The 26,920-nt window shown below is 36.8% G+C and overlaps 1 protein-coding gene across 1 annotated transcript in view; it reads right to left on the bottom strand.

The window, feature by feature from the left end:
• ALG13 (ALG13 UDP-N-acetylglucosaminyltransferase subunit) overlaps window positions 1-17,165 on the bottom strand; it is a 73,957-nt gene extending 56,792 nt beyond the window's left edge. Inside the window, 3 exon segments of the mRNA XM_079910472.1 lie at window positions 14,645-14,783; window positions 15,815-15,977; window positions 16,949-17,165. Of these exon segments, the coding sequence (XP_079766598.1) occupies window positions 14,645-14,783; window positions 15,815-15,977; window positions 16,949-17,029 (383 nt within the window). The 5' untranslated portion in view covers window positions 17,030-17,165.
• Between the last annotated feature and the right edge of the window lie 9,755 nt (window positions 17,166-26,920).

The raw sequence follows: 26,920 nt of genomic DNA, 5'->3' as shown, positions 1-26,920 counted from the left end.
ATCCTAAGTAAAAGCAGCCAGATGCAAAAGGGGCATGATTCCAAAAGATATGATTCCATCTATATGAAATATACCAAAAGAACAAATCTACAGAGAAAGAAAGCAGGTTAGTGGTTGCCTAGGGTTGAGATGGGAATAGGTACTAAATGCAAACAGGCACAAAGGATCTTTTTGATGGATAAAAATGTTATAAAACTCTTTTGTGGTGACGTTTGCACAACTTTGCATAATCACTAAGAATTACTGAACTGTACACTTAAAACTGGTGATCTTTTAATAGCTTTATAACATAGTTCACATACCATACAATTCACTCACTTAAAAGGTGAATTTCAATGGGTTTTTAGTATATTTACAGTTGTATGTCCATCACAATTTTACATTACCCCAAAATGAAACCCCACATCCCACAACCATCAGCCTCCAATCCTCCTATCCCCACCAACTCCATGCAACCACCAATTTACTTTGTCTCTACATATTTGCCTATTCCGCACACTTCAAATAAATGGAATACAATATACAGTTCTGTGTAACTGACTTCTTTCACTTAGCATGATGTTTTCAAGGAGCACCTATGTATCAGTATTTCAATCCTTTGTATAGTTAAGGCAGATTTTATTTATCCATTCATCAGTTGACAGACATTTGGGTTGTTTTCACTTTTTGACTATCATGACTAAGGCTGTTATAAACATTCGTGTCCAAGTTTTCGTTTGGACATTTCTATTCTCTTGGGTAATACCCAGGAATGGAGTTGCTGGATCATATGGTAACTCTATGTTTAACCATTTGAGGAACTGTCACCACTTTCCACAGCAGCTGCACTATTTTCATTCTCATCAGTAGTGTATGAGGATTCCCGATTCACATCCTATCAACACTTACTGTCCATCTCTTAGATTACAGCCATCCTATGTGGGTATGAAGTGGTATCTTGCTGTGGTTTTGTTTTGCATTCCCCTGATGGCTAATAATGTTGAGCAGCATCTCTTCATGTGCCTATTGGCCACTTGTATATCTTTAATGAGATACTACTACATACATCTTAGAATGACTAAAATAATTTTTTTTTAATGACAATACCAAGTGTTGACAAAGATGCAGAGCAACTGAAACTCTCGTATGTTGCTGGTAGGAATATAAAATAGTACAGCCACTCTGGAAAAATAGTTTAGCAGATTCTTATAAAATAAAAAAGAGTTGCCATATGACACAGCAACCCCACTTCTGGGTAAATATTCAAGAGAAATGAGAACTTAAGTTCACACAAAAACCTGTACATGAATATTTATAGAAGCTTTATTCATAATCATGATTCCTCCCAAACTGGAAACAATCCAAACATCCTTCAACTGGTGAATGGACAAACTGTGGTACATCCATACAACAGAATACTCCTCAACAATAAAAAATAATGAATTATGGATATATACAAGAACATGTGTGAATCGCAGATGCATTGTGCTAAGTAAAAGGAGAGATTCAGAAGGCTACATACTGTATGACTGCATTTATATGACATACTGGAAAAGACAAAACCATAGGAAGGAAAAACAGATTGGTTGCTGCCAGTAGTTAGCATTGTAGGAAAGGGTTGACTACAAAGGGATGACAGGAGCGGATTTATGGGTGTGGTGGAAGAGTTCTGTATCTTGATTGTAGTGGTGGTTACACGATTATGCATTTTTCAAAATTTATAGAACTGTACATGAAAAATGCTAATTTTGCTGTATTTAAATTTAAAAATAAATAAAACAAAAATAGTAGAAGGAACAGAATTTACAGTTGAGGAGCTCACAAAACAGACAAGGTTGGAGAGAAAAAACAAGAAAATTAGAGAATCAATTCAGGAAAGCCAATATCTAACTAACAGGAGTCTCAAAATGAGATGAAGAAAGCGGAGAGGAAGAAATAATGATGATGATGTATGGAAAATTCTAGCACTGCAGGATATGACTGTCTATATTTAGATTGAAAAGGTCCATGAAGTAGCCAGAACAATGAAAGCAAAAAAGATGATCTGCAATGCATATAACAACATTCTAAAGCTTTCTGAGAGGAAAAACAGGTCTTAAAAGATCACACATATGAATAGCAATAAACTTCTCATCAGAAGAACTAGAAGCTAGAAAACAATGAAGTTCAATATATGAGGGGAAATTATTTCCAACCTTGAACTCTATACACCAAGCTATCAATCAGATGGAAGAGTAGAAGGCATTTTCAAACTTGAAAGATTTAAAAAAATGCGCCTTACTGTCAGAAAGCTAGTGGAGGATATCTGAAACCAAAACAAAGAAGTTAAACCACAAAAAGGGGTGGGGCACATAGAATCCTGGAAACAGAAGATTCAACACAAGAGAAGCAAAAGGAATTTTTAAGATAAGGATAAAGGGGAAATCCCAGGAGGACAGACTTTTAAGCAGGACTAGATAGAGAACAACCAGTTCAGGTAAAAGAAAAGAGAACTCCAGCACAGACATAGTAAAACATAAATAATAATAAAAGTCACAGATAACCTAGCATATTTAAACATACTAGGAAAGATGGCCACCTCTGTTGGAGTTTGGGAATAGTTCTATAGAAAACTGAGCAAATGAAAAAACAGAAATGAGGTGAACAGTTTTATAGAAATGTAATCAATCAACACTTACAACATGGCTCATATGTGAATACTGTACTCAAAGAATCATAATAATGTCAACACTGAAAACAGATCTCACCATAACTGATAAACTAAATTTGTTTTTGTTTTTTAAATTTAAATATCACCTGTAGACTTCCCACTGTGGAAGCAAGGGAGGAGGGAGATAAAGCCTCTCTTCCACAGTAGGAAGTCTACAGATGATATTTAATTTTAAAAAACAAGTTCGAAAATATCACTTATAAAACATATAAAATAATGTAATATGGTTACCTACAGGAAGCAGGATTAGAGATGGGGAGGAATGGGACACAGAACTGCTGTTTCTTGTTATAAGCCTTGTAGAACTAGTTAAAATTTTATATATTTACATGTATTAAGAAATAATAAAATTAAAAATTCAATAAAGTGAGCAAGAAACAGACTGGCATAATAAACTGGGAAAATAAATGATAAGTAGAATGTTACAGCTAAAAGGGACCTCTTATTTTACAGATGAAGAAACGGGTTTCAAATAATTATAAGCCTTACCCAAGTTTTCACATCCAATTGGCAATAGTACTAGGACTAGAACTACATATTGTCTCCTGATTCTTGTATAATTATTATAAAGAGGAACTGCATACTAAAGAAGAAAAGATATGAACAAGGACTCAGAGATGGTTAAGTACAAGTCATGTTCCCCAAATTAGTACAATAGGACTTTTTAAAAAAGACCTGTGGGACAATACTAGAATTCATCCTGTATATAACAGAAAGCAATTTCATAGTATTTAATAGTGTCCTTTGAAATATCTATTGCATTGAAATCCAAACTGGCTATTTTTCCACAGCAAACTACTCCAATCCTGCAAACCTCTAGAACAGTGGTTGGTTCTTAAGTGAAGGGCTTGAAAAAGGATTACCCCATGCCCAGAAATTCTGATTCAGCCAGGTCTGGGGTGGGTCCCAAGAATTTGCATTTCTAACAAGTTCTCAGGAGATGCTGATGCTGCTAGCCCAGGACCACACTTTGGGAACCAGTGCTCTAGAACAAGGTGTTCCACAAGTTATTAAGTATTCCTAAGAAGAGAGTTTCAAGGCCACCTACCATAATCCTGTCTTTGAGGTTCATATGCCCATTAGCAATATTGAAGGAGTCAAGGAATGCTAAAGTTACCTGCTTAACTTTGACCTGGTCTTTCCCGTAAGGGGAAAAATGGTTTAGGAAAAGGCCAAGTCAAAGTTAAACAGGTAACTTTAGCATTCAAGTTACTAATGGTTTTTAATGCGCTACAGCTACTGCTTTCAAATTTTCAAAGTTTAAAAAAAAAAAAATTTTTCAAAGTTTGAGAAATGTTACTCCAGGAATTTTTCTGTGGTCTAAATCTAAGGTTGTTGGAATAATTACATAAGCTACTGCATGTCAAGTGCGTAGCACATAAGTGTTTAAGTACTGACTGCTGTTAACTGCTACCTGCCAAATAAAGTGGTTCACTAAGAAATTATTCTTTGGTCAAAAAAAGAAAAAAATATGGTAAGAACCAGAACAATTTCACCTAAATTCTTGAAAATAATGGGAAGAAAAATAATTGCCTTAAAGACCTTTTAAGCACTGTACTGTGGGTACAGATTAAAATAAAACAAATGGAAGAAAATTAAAATAATTTAAAATAATTATCATTTGACCTGTCATAAAATTGACGTGCTTTAATTTTACAACTACTTTCCATACTGTAATTCAACTTGAAAATGGGATTTGTTGTTTTAACTGGAATTGCCTATTTCTTCTTTCACTGATGAAGTAGGGAAATTCTTTGAAGTACAACATATAAATACTGATAGTTTTAATTCTAAGATAACACTCCTTCATGTCGCAACCAATTATATGAGGTATATGCTGGGAATTTTTTAACAGCATACATTGTCTGTGACAATGTGTGTATATGGTATAGTTGCAAATGTATAATTGTAAATGTATAAAAATGATGCTTCTGAGTTATTTTAATTTCTAAGAGACAATATGGTACCGTGAAAAGAATATTATGAACTTTGTTATGCCACTTTAATCTCTGCATCAGTTTCCTTATCTGTAAAATAAAGGAGATGGGCTGTATGATCTCTAAGCTCTCTTTCCGGTCTAAGGAACTGTGATTCTCTGTGATTCAGTGGTGGGTAACAGATTTGCCCTCCCTTTAGATGATCAAATTTGTGATCAACATTAACCATAAAAATAGCTTATAGGGGGATTAACATATCATCCTGGCAAATTGTGAGGCTGTGGCCCACATAAAAATGAATGATAAATCTTACCTTATCAAACGAAATAAACAGACCTACGTTTTTAAAGGTAACAAAATTTGTAACTATATGTGGTGATGGATGTTAACTAAACTTATTGTGGTAACCATTTTTCACTATATACATACATCAAATCATTATGATATACAAGTTAAACAATGTTACATGTCAATTATATCTCAACAAAGCTGAAAAAATTAACAATAGATACATGTATATAAGGACTTGTAACAACCTGCTGAAAAGGCAATTAGTATTTTTTTAAAAACATAATACTAAATCATTTAACTATTTTTAGTACCAAATAACATGGGGGCAATGGGGGAAATTGCTCTGCAACTCTACAGAACCTTTTTAAGGTCTTTCATTACTGAAAAATATAATGGTAAACTGTCTTTTTTTAAAACATGTTTTAACAGCACTCTGAAACTAGAACCTGTCACTTCCTTTCATGGTGAACATTTAACAGAACTAGCAAAGCAAGGTTAATGAGGAAAAGAAATACAATGGTCCCAAAACAAAATTTGGCCAATACGGCCCTATTCAACCTCCTCAAGGAGACAATAAAGAAAAAGAACTGATTTCCCAGAGCAGTTATCCTTGCTCAGATATGCAAAACAGAAGAAACATTACCAAGAACCACTTGCTTTCATTTCCTTCTCTTCCCTACTTCCACCTGAAGCATTCTAATACAGATTAGAAAAAAAGGAAAACAGTATTCTTTAAAAATATATCATCTTGACACAGAAATACTGAAGGTTGCTTTCTGTTGTTTTTTTTAAGCTACCTGCAGTGTCCAATCTGTCTATAGACAGACAGGGGATTGAAGAAAGGGAGAATAAAGACCAGAACATTCTTTTCTTTGTTTTGATGCACTGAAAAGACTCGGGCACTTAAACCTCTAAGTAAACTTCAATTCTCTAACTACAACCCCAACTAGAGACTGAATATGAATTTAAATATGAAATTCAATGAAGATTTTGCCTTCTGTATCATTTAGGACAATATACTGTGAATTCTAGGAAAATATCTCTAAGCCTATTCCTACTTCTTAAAACAAAAACTCTAACCAAGAGAAAATGTCTTATTTCAACATTTTTTATTTTCAAATATGCCACACAATTGTTTTTATGTCTTAGAAATCACCTATGAGGAAAGCTAGTTTTACTAATTCACAAATGGAAAAACTGAAATCCAGAAAATTACTTAGGCTGAACATTTAGGAATGGTTTTCACTCCTAAATTTGGGGAGTGTATTATCCACCCACTTCATACAGTAGTGGAAAAACCACCACCATGTTCTGGACAAAAGGGGAAATGAACAGTAACAAAGATGCAATATATGGCCTCTCACAGACATCATTCTAACAGTGACTATCAGTTCAGCAAATACTTTAGAAGCACACTTAACAGTAAATGAGTAAATTACAACACTGTATTGCTTTACCAGATAGCCCAATGTAATATATCCTAAAATAATTACTACAAACGAAAATAATTTTCATTTAGTTCCTTTTATCAGTTAGAAACAGTACTACACAAGACATTATGGGTTATAGATACTGAGTTAAAGTATTAAGGTTAGTGTCAAAATGTGTTGTTTGGCATGTTTTAAACGAAGAGAAAAATTTATAATTTGTGTTGTATTATAAAAACTGGAAATTACTAAACTTAAATGTATTTAATCAGAGGGTTTAATTATAAAGGAGTCTAACAGTTACCATCAAATATTAATGAACAATGACCAAGGAATTACTGAAGTTGGCTTCCGTCTAGGGATTCTTAACCTGGGGCGGCCTCAAGGTACCTGTAAATTCCCTGAAATTCATAGCAAAATATGTATATGTGTGAGTAGAGAGAGAAGCAATAGTTTTAAGTATTTTGAAGGGTTTCATGACCCCAAAAAAGCTTAAGAACTACTGCCTCAGAAAGCAGGACTGTAGCCATCAAAATAAAATCATGACACTGGAATTCCCTGGCAGTCCAGTGGTTAAGACTCCGCACTTCCAACGCAGGGCACACAGGGAGGACATAAAAAAAGGAAAATTCATGACAGAGTGTCAATCATAATAGATAATTTCAGCCAGGATACAGTAAAAATTCATAAAGACAGTAAGGATCTAGAAGTGAAATACTAAAATAGATGAGACATGATGGTATAAAAACCCCTCAAAATATTTTTTAAGAATCAATATCAATGTCAAGAAACATGTATTTTACTTTCCCGTTTGAAGCTAGATTGTTTTGCTCACCTTTTATCTAGCCACCAACAAAAATCATAAGAATTCAAAGAACTATACAAGACTGTGCCAGAATATTCATGTAAGGAATTAACCATTTAACAAGGAGTTAAGTGTGATTTGGTGGTTATCCTAAACCTTTCTCCATATAATCTTTTACTGGAAAACACTATAGCTACTGCTGTTTATAAACCTCTGATTTTTAACACCATGTTTGTCCGAAAATCCCCAACAGGTAACCGTTCTTTGACAGACCCTAAATACCATTAGAACATTACATAGGATCAGCACTACTATGTTTTAGATGCCATTCCTATAGATGCTTGATCCTACAAACTTCACCATATAATGCGATGGTCACATCTTTCTCTTGAACAAGAGACATACTAGATATTTTGAAGTCAAGTCAAAGAGAGTAGGAAATGAATGTGTGCATGACAATGTTTCCTAGACCCAATACCTAACCAAGATGAGAAAAGAATACTAAGTTACAGAAGTGCGTTTATCATTTACGGATAACCAACTGTTTTTCAGGCAGAGGATACATGAATGTATAGTTCCTCCTCAACTATACCTAAGAGTTCCTCCAGAGCAGGAATCATGTCTTGAGTCCTGCTGATGTAAAAAGTAGATTCTCATCATGCACTTATGTTTAAAAAAAAAACTAAGAAAACAAATAAATGGGCTTGAGCCATTTAGGAAGTAAAGCTGAGAGTACCTGGTGACCAATCATATATAAAGGGTTGGAGCTGTAAGAATTAAAGCCTGGAAGACTGACTAAATGGTGACACCATTAACAGAGATAAGGATCTCAGAAGGATGAAAAGGAGAAATATGATTTTAGTTTGGGGCATATCAAGTTTAGGGTGCTTAAGAGAATTAACAGAGTGACATGACCTATAAGCAAATGGAAATACCATGCAGAAGCTCAAATCACAGTTGGGGGATGGATAGGGGAGTCAATAGTAGAAACCCTGGGAGTGATGAAAATACCAAGAAAAAAATATACAAGGAGGACCAAAAATAGAGCCCCAAACACAAACATTTACAGAGAAAACAAAAGAGCTGGTAAGTAAGTTGCAAACAGGTAAATGACTGGGAGTTTCTCCACAGGAGTTTTATGAGTAGTGATCAGTATGCTTTTAAATAGCAATGTAAAAACTGAAATAGGTTACATACCCATGGCTACCATACAATCTAAATTTTTTGGAATAGTCCCCTGATTTCAAATATACAGTCCTCCTGTCCCCATAAATGATGGAAACATACTGGAATTCAGTGTTCCAATTACAATTCCCAGACCATCTTTTGGATACTTCAGTAGCGTAACTCCTCCCCCCCCCCACCCCCCCGCCCCGGGTACGCAGGCCTCTCACTGTTGTGGCCTCTCCCGTTGCAGGCCTCTCACTGTTGTGGCCTCTCCCGTTGCGAAGCACAGGCTCCGGACGCACAGGCTCAGCGGCCATGGCTCACGGGCCCAGCCGCTCGGTGGCATGTGGGATCTTCCCGGACCGGGGCATGAACCCTTGTCCCCTGCATCGGCAGGTGGACTCTCAACCACTGCGCCACCAGGGAAGCCCAGTGTTAACTCCTTTTTCACATTATGCTCTGAACTCAGTTTCCTCATCTGCAAAACGCAACAACAGTAACTATTTCATAGAGTTATACTGTAAAGATTAAATGAGTTCATTTGTGTAAAATATTTCAAACAGTACATGATACACACTAAGCAGGCAAGGGTGTTAACTGTTACTGTTATTTTTCATTCCCCACTCCCCCATAAAAATACGGTACTAATTGTTCAGCAGAAAATTGATTACCACACAGCTATCAGGACCACCATGTCCAAATCTTTCCCAAAAATACAATTTCAAGTAATCTGGCCATACATCCCATTTCTCAAACCACATGAAGATTTTTGGTCATCTCTGATAATTTCCTATTTTTAATAAATCACAGGGATTAAGTGCTTATACTATAATAAAGAACCAAGAAAAATATCTATATTACTGTTAGTCATTCCTGACATCCTTAGTCTTGGAAAATTTCCTCAAATTATCAAAGTGGTATACATTTTTATATTGCCCTTTGTGTCCACATGATTTGCCTTTAAAAGCATACAAAGCAGTGCTCTAATACAGGTTCTTGGTGTCTAGAATCACTTGATAATACTTTTTGAGATGACTATTTTTCAATGTTACAGAACTGTGCATCAAGTTCATCAGTTGTACTATCTTACCTAACACCAAATCCTACTCTTTCCTTCCAAATTATAAGCATGTAGTCATCTAAAATCCTTACTTCCCAAGCATACTATAACTTCACATCACTTTTCACCTACTCCAACATCAATCAACTTTCTATTACCTGTCCACCTTTGCACATACCAATGATGTGAATTTCTCAAACTACTAAACTTTCTCTTTCACTTCCTCATCCCTGGATATCTAAATACCTCTCAACAGAAAACTGCTACATAAACTGCATTGCACTTATACACTGATTTCAAACATCTGAAGCCCTGTCAGGTAATGAAACTAAACAAATTTTATTGGGTAAATATTTCAAATAGAATTTTGATTACCATGAATTTTTTCTTAAGGACCAATTAGAAATACCCTTCTAATTGGGCAATTAATTTATCCTAGCCTCTTTCCTCATCTGTAAAATGAATGGTTTGCACTAGGTATTTTTAAAATTCTCTACCAATTCCCCAAATCTACAATTCTTTGTCTTAAAGTCTTTATTTGTTCAATCTAGTATCAATGCTATACCGTGGCATTTTGCTAGATTCCAAAAACTCAGGAATCACCGGTTTCTAAGTCCCAGCTAAGGTTGCAATACACCAAAGGAAAACCCAATTTAGTGAACTGTGAAATTCCTTCTAAAATAATTAAACTTCTGAAAATGAAGAAAATCTCCCTTGGAAGGGATTAAAGTAACTAAAATAAATACTAGGCAAACAAATATAAAGAAACAAAAAGCTTACAACATATATTATGGTATGGTAGAAAGAGCACAGGACTGCGAGTCAAGAAGTTGCTTCTAGTGGCAGCTCTGCCAAAGGCTGTTATTTTAGACAAGTTGTAACCTCTGGCCTTCTTCCTCATCTGTGAAATGAAGGGATTGGACTACATGATCTTGAGGATTCCTGCCAAATCAAAATGGTTCTAAGATATCCTTTGATTTTTAAACCCCACAAGTGATATAAAATTTTACAAAGGTATAGTCAAGAGATGTCACTACACACAACTGACACCACTGGCTTAAGCCTCTGCTAAATGAAATAATGGAATCTGGGTTATGTGCTCTTGTGGGAAAGAAGCAGAGGATTTGGGGCCCTATGCTGCTCTTTAGTTGTCTAATGTTTGAGTAGACCCTTTCATTTGTTTCTGATTCTCTATGGTTAATCCTTCATGACATAAGATAATTAAAGACTGAGTGATCAACATAAATTTTAAGCCACGTTTTTTCTCAAACTAGAGAAACATATTTAAAAGAGAGGCCAGAAAAGTGAAATTCTCTCTATGGATTTGAATAGGGCCTTTCCTACAGCATTAGGTTAACATTAATATACAATTATGATTATGGTGCTATGAATTCTCAACTGTGTATATTACTCACTTTTTAGGTTATTCTCAGCAAAATTTAATCCAAGTTGGTATCCTCCTGCTACCCGGAGTACTTCTCAGCCACCACCTTCTACCATTAGTAAGAATTTATTTTAATATTAGCCTAAGTAAAACACAATCAGGAAAATAAATCTACAGAAACATTATATAATGCATCCCAAGTAAAATGTTTAGAATATTCAACATTTTGGGATAATGCAATCAAAAATGAATCTTTATAGTGAATGCTCTATTTTTATGGATGAATTATATCTAAACTTTCTACCAGAAAACTATCAATACTTATGGATAATCTAGTTTATTTTATAGATCTTGAAACCACTCACCATAATCAGAATTTCATAAAGTATCTATTTTGAGTTATGTGAATTTTAAAACCATATATTTAGGCCATTACACACATCAGATCATTTATTCATTTGTAAAACTAACTTTATAAGGGCATAAATTCCTCTATGATGCTACAGTAAATGTTTCCACACCACTGTGGGGGGGGGGGTCCTTAAAAAATAACAGCAAGTCCTATTGGCACAAGTGCTTTTTGATTTACTCTTCTCAAACCAGTAAAGCTTTGACATTGGACAAGTTTATTTTTGTCACTTTCTATTCATATTTTACAGGAAAACAGTGAACACATCCACTCCACTCTATTCTTCACGATAACAGTAGTTTCTCGAAGTACAACAGATCAACTGACTTGATAGTTAATCTTTTTAAGGTAATTATTGAGCTTTTTATTTCACAGAACACAATCCATCATTTTTTTTTTTAATTTGGTTCCTTGGATTATGAAGCTAAAGATTCTGACTCAAATTTTTTTTACAAGTTTGTTACTGTTTCATTTTTTACTCTAATATCAAATTAACTACATTTGAGGTTTTTGTCAAAGTTTTCATATTTAATTCATTTTTTTCATGATTCCAAATCCATTTGGGATTCTAGAATAAAACGTGTGAATGCTCACTACATATTTCTTTTACTAAAACATGAAGAATAGGGAAAAATCTAATAAATTTGTGAAACTGCAATTAGAATCTGGACCCAAATGCTAACATTCACACCATAAAATTTTCTATACATTCTACAGATGTAGGAGACTTATTAATTTATATTATTCTACAAATATATACTCTATATTTAATTTGATTTAACCACATTCCATAAGTTGAATTTGAGGGGTGTTTTTAAAGCTTTGAGAGTTTAGTGTTTAGTTTGAGTGTTTAGTGTTTATTTTTGTAATCCAACAACTTTATCCAAAAATGCAGAAAATTTTTCTGGCTGGCCAGGAGGAAAACATTTCAGTGTTGAAAAGTCCATTGACTGTAACAGCCCAGGAAGCATGCTAAAACAAAAGAAGAAAAATATTAGGTAATATGGGAGAAAATTCCATAATTCAATGCTGCCCACTTGATGACTGAATCTAACTTCCAAGAATATTGTGATGGTTCACAACCTGTATATGTGAATTTCAATGTATTTTAATATTATAGGTATACACAATAATAATAAAATAATACAAAGCGCATTACATGTCAATAGCAATTCAACATTTTATCTTTTACATCAACTGAAATATTTCAGAAATGTTATTTCATGAAAGATGTGGTCACATGGCTTTGGAACACTTCTCATGACTGGGCAGATATAACTTGAAGCAAACTCAATTTATGAAAACAGAATAAATGAAACCAAAAGTAACAGCTGCAAGACAAGAACAATAAGCTGGGGACACTACTAGACCATGCATGAAGATTGTGAAATAATTTTTGCTAGTAATTTACTACCATAAATCCATATATAACTAAGCAACATACAATCGCTATGCACGTTGGAAATAAGGTTCAGACCCACAACATAAAACTATTACTTCAGAAATTTAATTAAACCAGCCACTTAAATTAGAACAGACAATCATCCAGCCTACATTTGGGGCAAATAAATGATATACCTAAAATAAAAATACAACTAATTATTGATTCTCCTTATGGCATCCACGTGTGCAACTTTCTTGAAACTAATACAAGAAAAAAGAATTCTAAAACTGAAAAAAAATAAATAAATTGGAGATTTGTACAGCTCCTTTTTCAGCCTGAGTAGAGAGTCAGGATGTGTCTATGAAATCAATGTTTTCCCCTTTTTAATGTACTAACATAAAAATCGAAGCTGATTTAATGTTTAGAATGAAAATACTCATCAAAAGTGTCTGGAAAAATTGACTTGCATAAACCAAGGAAGATGAACATTGATTCCTCTTCAAAAATGGTATTAACCCCTAACAATCTCAACTACCTAAGGACAGATATGCCCATTATCTGAAGCCCACATAATTCTGATTATCTAGCTTCTCCCCTGACTCACAATATTTTAAGAATCGCTTCTATATTACAAAGCCACCCTGACATTCCCTCTCCTCCATCATTATGGGGATTAGGACACCAACCATTGCTCCTGGAACAATCAATGAATCTGTCTCCTCTCAATGAGATAGGAAACTTTGTTTTTGTTCACTGATGATGCCAAGTACCTAGAATAATGCCTGGCACACAGTATGTGCCCAATAAATAATGAATAAACAAGTATTTACTGAGTGCTTAAGACACAGAAGCAGTAATATTAAAAGAAAAGCTTATGTTCTAACCAGTTTTTTCTAAGGTTTATTTTCAAATTAATTTCAATTTATTATAACATAAGAAATATGCATTTTGTAATACTTCTATGAGGTCTTTTCTTTTTAAAACATCAAATTAGGATAGCTTTTAAAGTCCAACAATTGGGAATTACTGACCTGACCCTTTGGCAAGCTTCTAGTGTCTGAAGAAAAATTAATAGAAAACCAGCAATTTTCTTCATCCTTCTATTGTGATGTTGATCAGTTCTTGCTGAATTCTAATATACTTCTAGAAAATAATACTCCTTACCATAAAGCAATTCCTCTGCTTAAAATACTCCCATGGCTTCTTATTAAACACAGAATAAAATCAGAACTCTTCTGTGAACTATCCCCACCCAGCTTCATCTTCATACTACATTCTCTCCCTTGCTTACTGTACTCCTGCCACACTAACCCTCTGTTCCTCAAACACACCAAACTCCAAGCTCATTCCCAACTTAGGGCCTTTGCAATTGCTGCTGTTCCTTCTGCCTCTACAGCTTCACATGAGTGGCTCTTCCTGGTTATTCAGGTCTCAGCTCAAATGTCATATACCCAGTTATGCCTTCCCCGATCATTCTAATTAGTCTTCACCCCAGCTATCACATCACCCTGCCCTATTTTCTTCATAACACATTTCACCATATGAAATTATCTCGACTGCTTATTTATGAACTGTTTACTGTCTATCTCCCACCACTAGAACATAAGCACCATGAAAGCAGGGACTTTACGTCATGTTTAGCACTGTTATCCACAGCACCAAAAACAATGCCTGCCATGTATTAGATATAGTTGAATGAATGAATGAGTAAATTTAATTTAGGGATTCCAGTGGATTTACTGAAGGCAAAACCTTAATTAAAAATAAGCAAATGCCTTCCTTAAATAATGAAAAATAATGAACACAAAAGTTTATATTCTCAGAGACCTGCACACCCAGATGAATACACACAGATACGTGCACACACACACATTCAGATATTCACATGCAATGAAATAAGCATAGACACTGAAAGAAATACAACACAGATATCACAAAGTAGAAGACAAATGATCAGGTTTTACAGGTGAGAAAATCAAAATGTTTGCTAAGTGGGAGAAGGTAAGAGATCAAAGATACAGGCGGGTTAGGCAGGTGGGTAAGAATAGCTAGGAAGGAATTAAGAGGTCAAATAATCAGTCTCTAGTATACCTGCAGGTACAGTAAAAGAGATGCCCGTCTTTGTGTAGCTGCTTTGCCAATTCCAGTTGATGATTGTTCATCAACTTTTCATTTATAACCACTATGAGTGGCTTTCTTTCTTCCAGAGTCTCCAAACAGCTTCCTGCACCTACAAAAATATACCAAATTTGTTAACACAGTTTAAAAAAAAGTTAGTGATTCACCAGGCCTTATAACTAGAACTCAAAAGATGAAAAATTTAGTTGGCAACACTACAAATCAAGCCTTTTAATTATACATCCAAAATGACAAAAAACAGTTATGAGTGGTCTCTAGTGTTACAAACCTGACTTGAAAAACACATTCTTTATCACTGCCAACAATATCAGTGCTTTGCAACTTGCCCTCTAGTAGTATGCCCTGGGCATGGGCCTTGAATCCAAATAAGATTCAGGTTCAACATACTGTACATGAAGCCATACTGCACTTCTATTCAAACACAAGTAAAAAAGCAAGCCTTCAGTAGTGACAAGCACCAATAAAGGAAAACTTTGACCACTCCTTATGAGTCTGCTTGTCAAAAGAGTCAAGGATAAATCTCCACAAACATGCATATATACAATATTTGGGTCAATTCAACTTTTAACTCTAAACTCATTTAGATAATTTAAATGGGAGCGAGGGGACTGCTAAGTGAGCAGACAAATCCTTTTTGGGTAGACGATACCAGCACCAGACTGTTATCTGCCTGCTGCTTACTGACTGGACAAATTACTTAACCTTTTAATAGAAATGTAAAAAATCTTCCAAAGCCAAATTCTCAATGACCAATCCGACCAATCAGATGGCTGAACGTTCCTGCAGACCTAAGCCCAGATACTAATTCCCACTGACAACTCTTGACACATGTCATTGGATAACTTATTTTGCTTGTGTTTAGGGTTTCTGTAAACCCTAAAGTTTACAGTTCTGTAAACTGTAAAGCTGGCCTTCAGTGATTGATTTCCCATTTTTCTATCACCCAGAATTATAAATTCTCTCCAATAATGTTCCCGACTGCTATATTGCAATCAGTATTTTATTCAAAATGGCTACCGGTGAGTTACCCTAGTGATTTTATTTTACATCAGAAAGGTTCGAGTTTCTGTTCTTATTTGTTGTCTATCAAAAACCAAACCGGACAGTTCTACGGCACTTTACCGGCGTGACTAATAACAAGATCTGCTTTCTGAAGGTCTTCTTTCAATGAATCCTTGTATCTGTAAACATCCAGAATAAATGACTCCGTACTGAATGGTTCAGGTACCACCTTTCCTCTACCTATTTGTAGGACAAGTCGGTTGTAACCGAGGCTCTGGATTATCTGAAACGGGAAAAAAGAAAAAGCGGGCCTTTTAAACAGGCTACTGTAAAAACAGTAATATCGACAACAAACCACCCAATCGGAGCACGAGCTGCCGAATAAATAGTCGAACTGGAGCCCGTTAGTTTTTCAAATGGCTCCTTTTCCCCCCGTCCCGGGCCCCGACTTGGCACCTCACTAGCCCTAAGGGACCTAAACGCCCTAGCTCATCCCGTCGTGACAGAAATGGCCCAGCAAGAACTTGGAGACCAACGCAAAGACTCTGAAAAAGGCGTCGCAAACTAGGGAGGGAGAGCAAGGAACAGCGTCGTCGTAGCACACGGCTGGGACTGCGCGAACCACGAGCCCTAAGGAGAGGGCGCGCTCGGGGGACGCCGCGCCGCGCGTGGACGCCGGCCGCGAGGGTGCCTGAGCCGGAAGTAAGGCACGGCGGCCTCGGCCCGAGCGCGGCGGGGCAGGGCGCCGAGCGGACCGGCCGGGTCGGGCAGGGCAGAGCCCGACGGAGCGCGTCGACCGCGCGGCCCCAAGGGGCCAGCGAGGCGGGCACAGGCACGGGCCCGGGAGGCGGGCCGGAACCCCGGCTCGGAGAGGCGGAGCCGCTGGAAGGAGAGGCTAAGCCGGAAGAAAGGCGGAGGCGGAGAATCCGCGGAGAAAATCCGGGAGAAAGGAGGAACCGGAAAAAGGACGGGGAGGAGCGGCCCGGCAAGGCTATAGGAAACGGGAAGAGGAGGCGGAGGACCCCAAGCACCGGGGGAGCTGGAGGAAGGCCCAGTCAGGCGCGGGGAGGAGCCGGCTGATGGGCGGCGGCACCAGAGATTGAGCTGCCAGGGATTCTTCCCGAGTGCAACCGTCAGGCAAGGTTACCGAGGTTAGCGGTCAGGCTGGTGGCGGCGAGCGGCGAGCTCAGCGCGGGGAGCCCAGCCGCCGCTCGCCTGCCTCCCGCTTGCCTCCCGCTCGCCTTCCCCACTCACTTGCAAACTGTCGGGCGCCGACACACATGCAATAAGGTCGTCAAAGCTGGTGGTCCCTACAGTAACAAACACGCACTTCATCGCGCGTGACCCACAACCACGAATATCAAGGGCCGGACGTGACGTAGCGGACACCACGTGGACGCCGCAACGGCTCTAGGTGCGGGAGGCGGAAGTCGGGCCTGGCCGCCAGGGGGCAGCAGCCACCTGAACTGTGTCGCCGGGGATGAGTTGGGAGCAAAGAATGCTCCTGGCCTATGTGCGGGGCAGTGTTGTAAGCCCTTTGCGTGTAGAAGCTCATGGGACCCTCACAGTTAAGGAGGTGGGCAATTGACAAATTTATTTTTTTCAAAAGTGGGGTTTAAAAAAATAATCATGAAGCCTCACACCCTTGTGTTTGCATCCTTGCTCGGGTACCACAGCTCTCTTAATGATATAGAAGTTTGGGATTCTTTAGCCAAGATACATTTGAGAGATGGTTTTACTTCAAGTCTGTTGAGGGCATCTGAAAAAAAAGTGCCTTTTAAAAATCGCTCATTAGCCTGGGCTCTTCTTCCAGCTGTGGTTCTCAAGAAACCAGAGCCCTACAGAGTCTTGGAAGCTGCAGAGAAACAGTAAGCTCCATTAGCAAGCATTGTGTGTAAAATAGAGGCTTTTTTTTTAACATCTTTATTGGAGTATAATTGCTTTACAATGGTGTGTCAGCCTCAGCCTTATAACAAAATAAATCAGTTATACATATGTTCCCATATCTCTTCCCTCCTGCGTCTCCCTCCCTCCCACCCTCCCTATCCCACCTCTCTAGGTGGACACAAAGCACCGAACTGATCTCCCTGTGCTATGCGGCTGCTTCCCACTAGCTATTGATTTTACGTTTGGTAGTGTATGTATGTCCATGCCACTCTCTCACTTTGTCACAGCTTACCCTTCCCCCTCCCCATATCCTCAAGTCCATTCTCTAAGAAAAAAAAAAAAGAGAGGCTTTAAGGCCTGAAGCCTACATCTCTGTCATTGAACCCATCCATTGAACCATTTAAAACGTAGAATTACCATACATTTAAATTATAATAAAATGTAAAATTATACATTAGCATGAATAAATACCACATATATATTATACTTAGGCAATCAGGTACGGGAGAGGCGATTTCTCAAGACTCCTTCTTTGTCCTACCACCATTACTAAGATCATTGCCTGCTTTATCTCATTCTAATGTTTTTTGTATTTCCTACTTAAAATTTCAGTTTAGCTAATATGGATGTTTTGCTCTGCCTGGTTAAATACAGAAGGGAAGGTATGAGAAGAAACTCTTAACACGAGAAGGATTAGAGGTGAATTAAGCCTAGAACATGGGCTAAAAAAACCTATTAAGCCTATTTCTAACAAGACTGTTTCTCTAAATCTTGTAGCTTGAGTACATGTCTTTTTGAGGGGTGGTATGCTCTACCCCTTTCTTGATACCAAATTTCATGAATTAATAAAACTAGTTTCATAATAACAATAAATGTAGAAAGATCATGGTTAAATAATAAAATATAAGCATATTTTCTGCCCAATAAGAGGAATAAAGTATGAATATTTATTGGAATATAAAGACAAAAAATATTCCAAAATATTCTGTAATTCAGAAAGATCTTGTGTCTATGATATCTTTTCCTATATCTGGAAGATACAAATTAAAGGAGCACTGTTCTGATGAGCTCATAGAGAGAATAAGCACATACAGAAATTGAATAGTCTTAAATTTCCAGAAAATAAGAAAATTGAATATCTGATGAAACTGAGCCCCGCTAAAACAGTTTCCTTACCGAGTTAATGATTAATCTCTCTATTCAAAACTTTTTTCCCTTTCTTGTGCCCTCTGACCTCAATCCTATGCTAACTGAACACTAACCAACCAGAGTCAGGTGACTAAAATTGCTGTTGTTATAGATATCATCATTACCTTAAAAACTCAGGCTGTTTCTCCAGGGCAAGATGAGCTCACAGACCCCTGAGCCATGGACCACATGGCCAGAGAATCCTAAACCAGAGACATCTTGACTCATGAAATCATGCTTAAGAAATGTCACCGAAATATCACAAGACAATGATTAATTCCAGTTTCTTTGTTCTTCCCCTTCAAAACATCTCCAACTCAGAGACCAAGATGGAGTGAATCTGAGACTTGTATCCCACTCCCTTGCTTGGTGCCCTGCAAATAAACCCTTACTTTGCTGCAAACTCCCACTGTCAGAGTTTGGCTTCCTGTGCCATGGGCACACAAGCCCTTGCTTGGTTACATTAATACTTTAAATGTTCTAGACTTTACTAAAACATCTTCTTGCAGAAATTGATCCAGAAACGATTTAAGAACCCAAGATTACATAATTGATATAAAATTTTGATAATTAAGTCTTTTCTCTGTTTTGTCAGTGTTAAGTATGCATTTTATTTTACTTGGGTGTGTTTTTCCTAAACTTACACAGGCTTACTTATCAAATAAGTTAACATTATTTCTAAAAATGTTTATGATTATGAAAAACGTAAATTTCTTTTCAACTACATTAAATCAGCATTCTGACAAACTTTATTTCAACAGTAACTATGCTTCCTGGTATGCCAGCTTGAAGATAATATCCAGGATCTTTAAGCACCTTTTAAAAAAGTGTGTACTGCGCTTATTGGTGGCGCAGTGGTTGGGAGTCCGCCTGCCGATGCAGGGGACACAGGTTCGTGCCCCAGTGCGGGAGGATCCCCCGTGCCGCAGAGCGGCTGGGCCCGTGAGCCATGGCCGCTGGGCCTGCGCGTCCGGAGCCTGTGCTCCGCAACGGGAGAGGCCGCAGTTTAGATGGGGTTGTTTCCTTTATTTAGTAATTAATGGTTCCACCTACGATTTGAAAGATTATTCTTTACCTTACATGTAATCTGCCTAAATAGCAAAGATTCTGTGTCTTACAAGAATAATCTATCGCGTAAGTTGTCTTTTTGTGTCCCTGATTATTTAAGGGGAAAATACCCATAGAACGCGACTCTTCACTTACATTGTGTTACATTGTGTAACAGTGTGTTACATTATGTAAATAGTGTTACATTGTATTTTTTTTAAACGCATTATTTGTACTTGGATTAAATAGGAAGGGAAGCATTGTTTCTCAGTCACTCATGATCCTACCTAATCAAGTGACCAAATCTCCTCCGACAACCCTTAATTTTGTCTTCCCAAAATCAGTTCCTAAATTTAGGACACATAAAATAAAATTTTCAGAATATATTACATACATAAAACTAAAATTTTTATGCGTAAAACCTCTAAGACTTCTCAGAGGGCCTTTGGAATCACAAAGATTTGCGCTGCCACCATATAAAAAAAGATACTGGAAATAATTAGGTTTGTTTAATTTGTTACTATAGTAAAGTTGCATGGGAAAAGTTGTCAGATCAGAAGGGACATTCAGCCTTTCCTAAATTACGTTTGTTTGGTAAAATATTAGTATAAAAATTTCAGAAATTGCATGCTTTACGGGAAGTCCCCAGCAATTTGTCAGTGCCCTCCATGATGGATGTGCCCTTCATAATACTGTTTTACCTTCAGGAATAACCCTCATCAAAACTCCTATGAAATAGTTACATACTGGACTCCAATACGGCTCCTCTATTTTGATAGAATTGGCAATAGTAATAAATTAACCACAGCCATTAAATCTCTTAATGTTCTTGTTTTACTCTAAAGCTTACCCGAAGATTCTACTACAGGCTAGAATTTGTATCTTCAACAAAGAAGAACAATCTCAGAGCCTCATGGAAAATGACCTTACCAGGTACTTCACATGATTGCCACTTCAAAGAATAGACTTCTGAGTTGACATCACTTAGATAACTTTCAGACAGCACCAGTGGACTGAGGCAAGATTTCCAGGACTCTTTCTAATCCAATGAAAGGCTCAGAACACTACAGAGTCAGATAACCAGGAAGGATGTACTAGGCAATGCCCAGCCTTCTGTAAGCTACCCAGTAATCCTTTTCTTCCCCCGCTTTCAAAATCTTTCAGTTTTTCATGACATATGAAACCCAGGTTTTCCGACATGCATTTTAGAAGAAATATCGTATATACTTGCCCAATAAAATAAACACAGAGCTATTGCTGAGAATCTAAAGGAAATATGGAAAATAAAGTAGCATTAGTTATCCTTATGGTTAGGGTGGTTTCATATTGGTTTTATATAAATGAGGATCTATTTTATTTTTTAAATAATTCAGAATGAAATTGTGATGAATGTTTGCCATATTAATTTATTCATATTCTTTTTATATTTTTCTGTTTCTGCTCTTGCTGTTTCCTCTCCCTCCCCATCAATATGGTTAGCTAATCCTTCAAGATTCAGCAGAGGTGCAAGTTCCTCCAAGAAGCCCTTCTCTGACCCTTGTAAGGTATGTGCATTATGTGCAAATATTGTTCTTTGCCTACCTCTGTCATAATTCTTGATGTTTAAATTACCTGTATACTTTTTTCTTCCTCTGGAACGTAAAATCCTGAAAGAGTAGAGACCGTGTCTAAGTCATCTCTGAATTCCCAGAATTTAGTGCTGTCCCTGGAACCTAGGGACATAAAATAAATGTTTATTGAACTAAAAAAGAGTTACATTATTAGGTACCACGCTAGGCCCTGTGGGGAATACAACAATAAATAAAACATAGTGCCTTTTCTATCTCAAGAATATATGGTTTTGTTCATAGGCTGATCAAAGTTTTGTGGACTTATTTTTTTTTTAATTGATTTTATTTATTTATTTATTTATTTTTGGCTGTGTTGGGTCTTCATTGTTGCACACGGGCTTTCTCTAGTTGCAGTGAGCGGGGGCTACTCTTCGTTGCAGTGCACGGGCTTCTCATTGCAGTGGCTTCTCTTATTGTGGATCACGGGCTCTAAGTGTGGGGGCTTTAGTAGTTGTGGCACGCGGGCTCAGTAGTTGTGGCTCACAGGCTCTAGAGAGCAGGCTTAGTAGTTGTGGCGCACGAGCTTAGTTGCTCCATGACATGTGGGATCTTCCTGGACCAGGGGTCGAACCCGTGTCCCCTGCATTGGCAGGCGGATTCTTAACCACTGCACCACGAGGGCAGTCCTGTGAACTTTTAGAATTAAGAAACCATGGAATTCATTGGTTTTATTTTATGGACAGGAAACAGAGATTCAAATAGATTGTGATTTTTTCCCAAGATAATAATAGCAGAGGGTTGAATCCAACCCTCCAGATGCTTGTCAAGGCATACTATGCTGACTTATCCTTTAATGATGAGCCTACAGCATTGGTATCTATATTGTAGTATAAAGTAATAACAGCAATATGACTTTTAAAGTCTGAAAAACCAGAAATGTTTCTTCTTAATCTTTTAAACACAGCACGTTATAGAATCCTTGAGCTGCCTAACTATTGTGTTTAGATTTATTTCTTTAATTTTTCATCATTCATCAGAAGTTTCTATATATCCTTTATTATTAAAGTAAATGTCTTTTATCAAAGCTGAGAAGTTGCATATTATAAAACATTTGTTTTTAGTCTCTGCTTTGTGGATCCATTGTGTTCTTGAAGAGTTGCCAGAACTTGACTCTCCCTTTCCTCCTCCCCCTTCCGAATATTATTGATGGTAATTGTCTTACTGTTAGGGACACAAAAATAATTATTTCTTGCCTACACTGGTCACATCAAAATTTTACTATAATAGAGTCAATTTTTGGAGAACCATAAAGAAAATTATTTAATTTTAAAGAGCTAGCAGAATATGCTACTGCAAAATATGGCACGTTGACATAAGAATTATTTTGAGCTGAAGGCAATTGAGAAGAAGCAGATACAAGAAAAACTTTCTGCCCTACCCTTATTTGCCTAAAAGTGGTAGTTGTAAGGGTATGCACCTCCCCTCTGTACCAGGAAGGACAGAAGTTAACCACCAGAGACAGCTGTAGACCCTTACAGCCTGGAATCAGCATCAGAGGAACCTACATGACAGACTTTACTAACTAGCTCTTATGATCTGTTAGTTCCCCCATATATTTACCTTCTCCCAATTTGCCACCCCAAACACTCAAAGTCCATTTCCTTTGTCTTGTCAGCCCTCTAAGACTTTTTTGTTATTTTAAGCTGCTGTATTAGGTCAAGCTCTAACCACCCCTTTCAGTTACTAATCATTGAGTACATGTAGCGTATGCCTGATGCACATGTTAGTAAACTTCTGTTTGTTGTTCTCTTGTTAATCTGTCTTTTGTCAGTCTAATTTACAAGGCCCCACCTGGGGAAGGGTAGAGGGACAAAAAAGATTTTTTTTCCTCCTCTACAGTTTACTAATAGATATTTTTCTTTCAACCATGTTTAAAAGATTCCAACTAGGTTTCCTAGTTTCTTCAAGATCCTAGTGAGTAGAATGAAATAATTCATTTACCCAAGAGTGTGCAAGAGAGCTGATAAAATCAAGATTCAAAAGGATACCCAGAAAAAGATATGAAAGAAAATATGAAGAAGCAGAAACAATGAGTTCATATAAATCAGATCAGGGTCTTTGGCTTAGGTTAAAAAAACACAAGTATAAAATTGAGGTGTTAATGAATTGTAATGAATGAGAGTTGGCTGTACCACTACTTGAGTTATCACAGGCAGGGAAAAAAGCTAATTTTTATTGAAGACTCCTAATGTGACAAGCAATGTGGTAGACAAACTACATGTCTGATCTCTTTTTATCAGACTGAAATTGAAAGATTTTTACAAATCCTATCTGTACATGAAATTGCTGCTTATAAAAAATTACACTACAAATCATATCAAAACTACAATATTACTTAAATAATTAAAATGAACCTTTGTGATTTTTACCTCACATTCCTTCCTAGGCTACAAAGACAAAGATCAAAGACCATGAAATGCTCTTTTAAGTCACCTAAATGAAGCATTTAATTCTATTATTGTGACTATAAGACTAAGTTATACATCTTACTACCAAGTATTTTTGGAAGAAGGAAAAGACATTTATGTGATCGTAATTATATGAGTATATGCCTCCTGTATGGATCAGTGATGTTAATTAAGCCCCTGTTTCGTAAACTTATCATAATCAGCTTAACTACAAATGATAAAATGTTTGATTAAAGGAGACTATACTGAATGAAACATAATACCAGACATTGTTTAGAATCCATTATATGATAGAGGGCTAGTACTCAGATGAGACAAAAGATATTAAGACTTGGATGTTTTTCAAGAACTCAAGTTTTCAAAAAGGTCTGAGTTGTTTTATTTTGTTTTTACTTAATCCTCTATCTAATTTTTGCTAACTTACAGCAAAAACTACAGAATATAACATTCCATTCTCTATAAATATCAGAGGTATGGACAGATCACTTAATAAAAACAAATTAATTCAAAAATATTCATTGAGCACTTACTATGTACAGGTCCCTCTGCTACACACAGATAGACTAGACAGCTTAGAATCAATGAAAACACACAAACATGCAAATATGTTGTGATAAAGTGCAATAAAAAACTGAGCAATGCAAGAGAGAATAACAGGAAGGGTGGGGTGGCGTTGGAACCGACTTTAGATTCAATGGTCAAAGAAAGCTTCTCTGGGGAAGTGACATTTAAGCTGAGGCTTGAAAGATAAGGAGCCAACCAGGAGAAGACTGAGGGAATAGCCTTCCAAGCAAAGTGAATAGACTGGACAGGTCATCAGGAAAGGTGCTTTTCTTGTTTGAAAAGAGAAATGAAAAACGACAGTGTAGGAAGAGCATAATAGGCAAAGGAATCGGTGGCATGCAATGAGATTAGAGAGTTAAACAAGCCCTATAGGTCATAGCAACGATTTTTATTTGTATCCCTCAAGAATTGAGTAAGTGCAAATGTGCCAATATATGTAAGAGGATTTTTACCTGTCATAAAAACTGTGCTTTCTAGATTAGAATATGCCCACAATGCATCTTAGATGAATTAAGCTAAGCACAAAAATGTATTGTTCATGGGAATAACTCACTTTTAAAGTAAAATTTTAATTTTATTAAATTGATACCATGTACATAGTTTTTTTTTTTAAATAGTACAGTAAAAAACAATAGTTCTCTGTCCTATCCCTCTCCGTTCCTGATTCTCACTCCAAAGGACAATAACTTTAAATAATTTTAGCTATTCCCTATAATATTTACTACCATGTTTCTATGTATCGATAACACGCTTATATTGCTATGTCAACTGAAAAAAAACCACACAACCTGAAAGTTGCAAGTTATGTTTTATTCTGGGATGCTATTGAGGACTGTAGCCTGGGAAACAGCCTCTCAGATAGCTCTGAGGAACTGTTCCAAAGAGGTAAGGGAGGAGCCAGGATATATAGCAGTTTTTGCTAAAAGCAAAAAAACATGTAGTCGAATATCAAAAGTTACTGATAATCACAAAAAAACAGACATCTCAAGGTAATGAATTTAGTGCTTTTCTATGTATGGGAAGATGCAAGAGTCTGGGCTCATCAAAATTATTCCTTTGATATGCATCTTAACTATTTGGGGCCAGTATCCTGCTTTTCTCCATTCTCAGTTCCCCTCAGGATGCACCGTTGGGGGGGGCTGCAGTGGCTGATGGTTTGATGGCTGCAACACCCTTTGTTTACTGAAATGGCAGGCAACATTCATTTTCCACAGCTATTTCTTGATTTTTCAGCTTTTTAGATAATATCTATTGACTTTCTATTATGAGAGGTGGCAATTTGACTCTCTTATGTACCCATAAACACATACTTCCCTTCCTCCCCAAATTTTTGGTAAAATCAATATTCAGTGATTATATCACTATGACTTTGTAAACATTATTCAGAGTTTAACCATGTATTGAGTTTGTTATTACATTTCCTATCCTATAAAAATTTTGTTCTGCTACATTTTATTTAATTTTTATTTGCTTAGGATTCTTTTTTCTGAATCTATCACCTACTCATACCCAAACAGGTCTTCCCAAGAAATCCATACAGCTCCTCTCTGTATGTTCAAATACATCAGGGTAACTATAACTTAATTTTTTTTAAATTAACGATGTCTGTGATAGGGATTTTTATCCTGTTTCAGTTTGAGCTGGTTTATCTTTCTGAATAGCTGTCTTCCTGGCGTATCCTCTCACTGTTATCTTGAAAATTCCTTTTGCCTTTCTCTTGTATTGGATCCCATTTTCTATACCTTATGTTCCCCTCACTTTTCCTTTAACTTCCTCATTTTGGTGGACAAATATCCTCCAATAACTTCCTGAGAAAGATGATAAATTTTTTCGAGATTTTTGCCTGTCTGAAAACACCTTGTTCTAATCTCTCATCCAGTTGTTAGACTGATATAGAATTCTAGGTTGGTTTGTTAGTTTCCTATTGCTGCTGTAATGAATTACCCCAAACTTGGTGGCTCAAAACAACAAAAATTTATTCTATTTTGACCAGAAATCTGAATTCATTTTCAATAGGCTAAAGTCAAAGTGTTAGCAAGGCTGTTTCCTTCTAGAGGCGCTAAAGGAGAATCCTTTTCCCAGTTTCTACAGGCCACCTGCGTTCCTTGGCTCATGGCTCCTTCCTGTATCTTCAAAACATATCACTCCAACCCATGCTTCAGTTTACACATCTCCTTTTTTTTACTTTGATTTTCTTGCCTCCCTGTTATGAGAATTCTTTTAATTACATTGGTCCTACCCAGAAGATCCAGGATAATCACCCATCTCAAGATCCTTAACTTAATCACATCTGCAAAATCCCTTTTACCATGTAAGGTAACATATCCACAGGTCCAGGGATTATGACAAGGACATCTTTGGGGGGAGGCATTATTCATCCTATCACAGTTGGAAATGATTTTTCCCTAAAAACTTGTCTTCTTGATTTTAGGGATACAGTTTAGAAGTTTGTTCCTAATATTATTTGTGATACTTTGTATATGACCTGTTTTTTTCTCTCAGGAAGCTTCTAAAATCTTTTG

The sequence above is a fragment of the Stenella coeruleoalba genome, assembly GCF_951394435.1.
Source record: "Stenella coeruleoalba genome assembly, chromosome: X".
Classification (NCBI taxonomy): Eukaryota; Metazoa; Chordata; class Mammalia; order Artiodactyla; family Delphinidae; genus Stenella; species Stenella coeruleoalba.
This window is presented reverse-complemented; position numbering and strand designations above follow the sequence as displayed.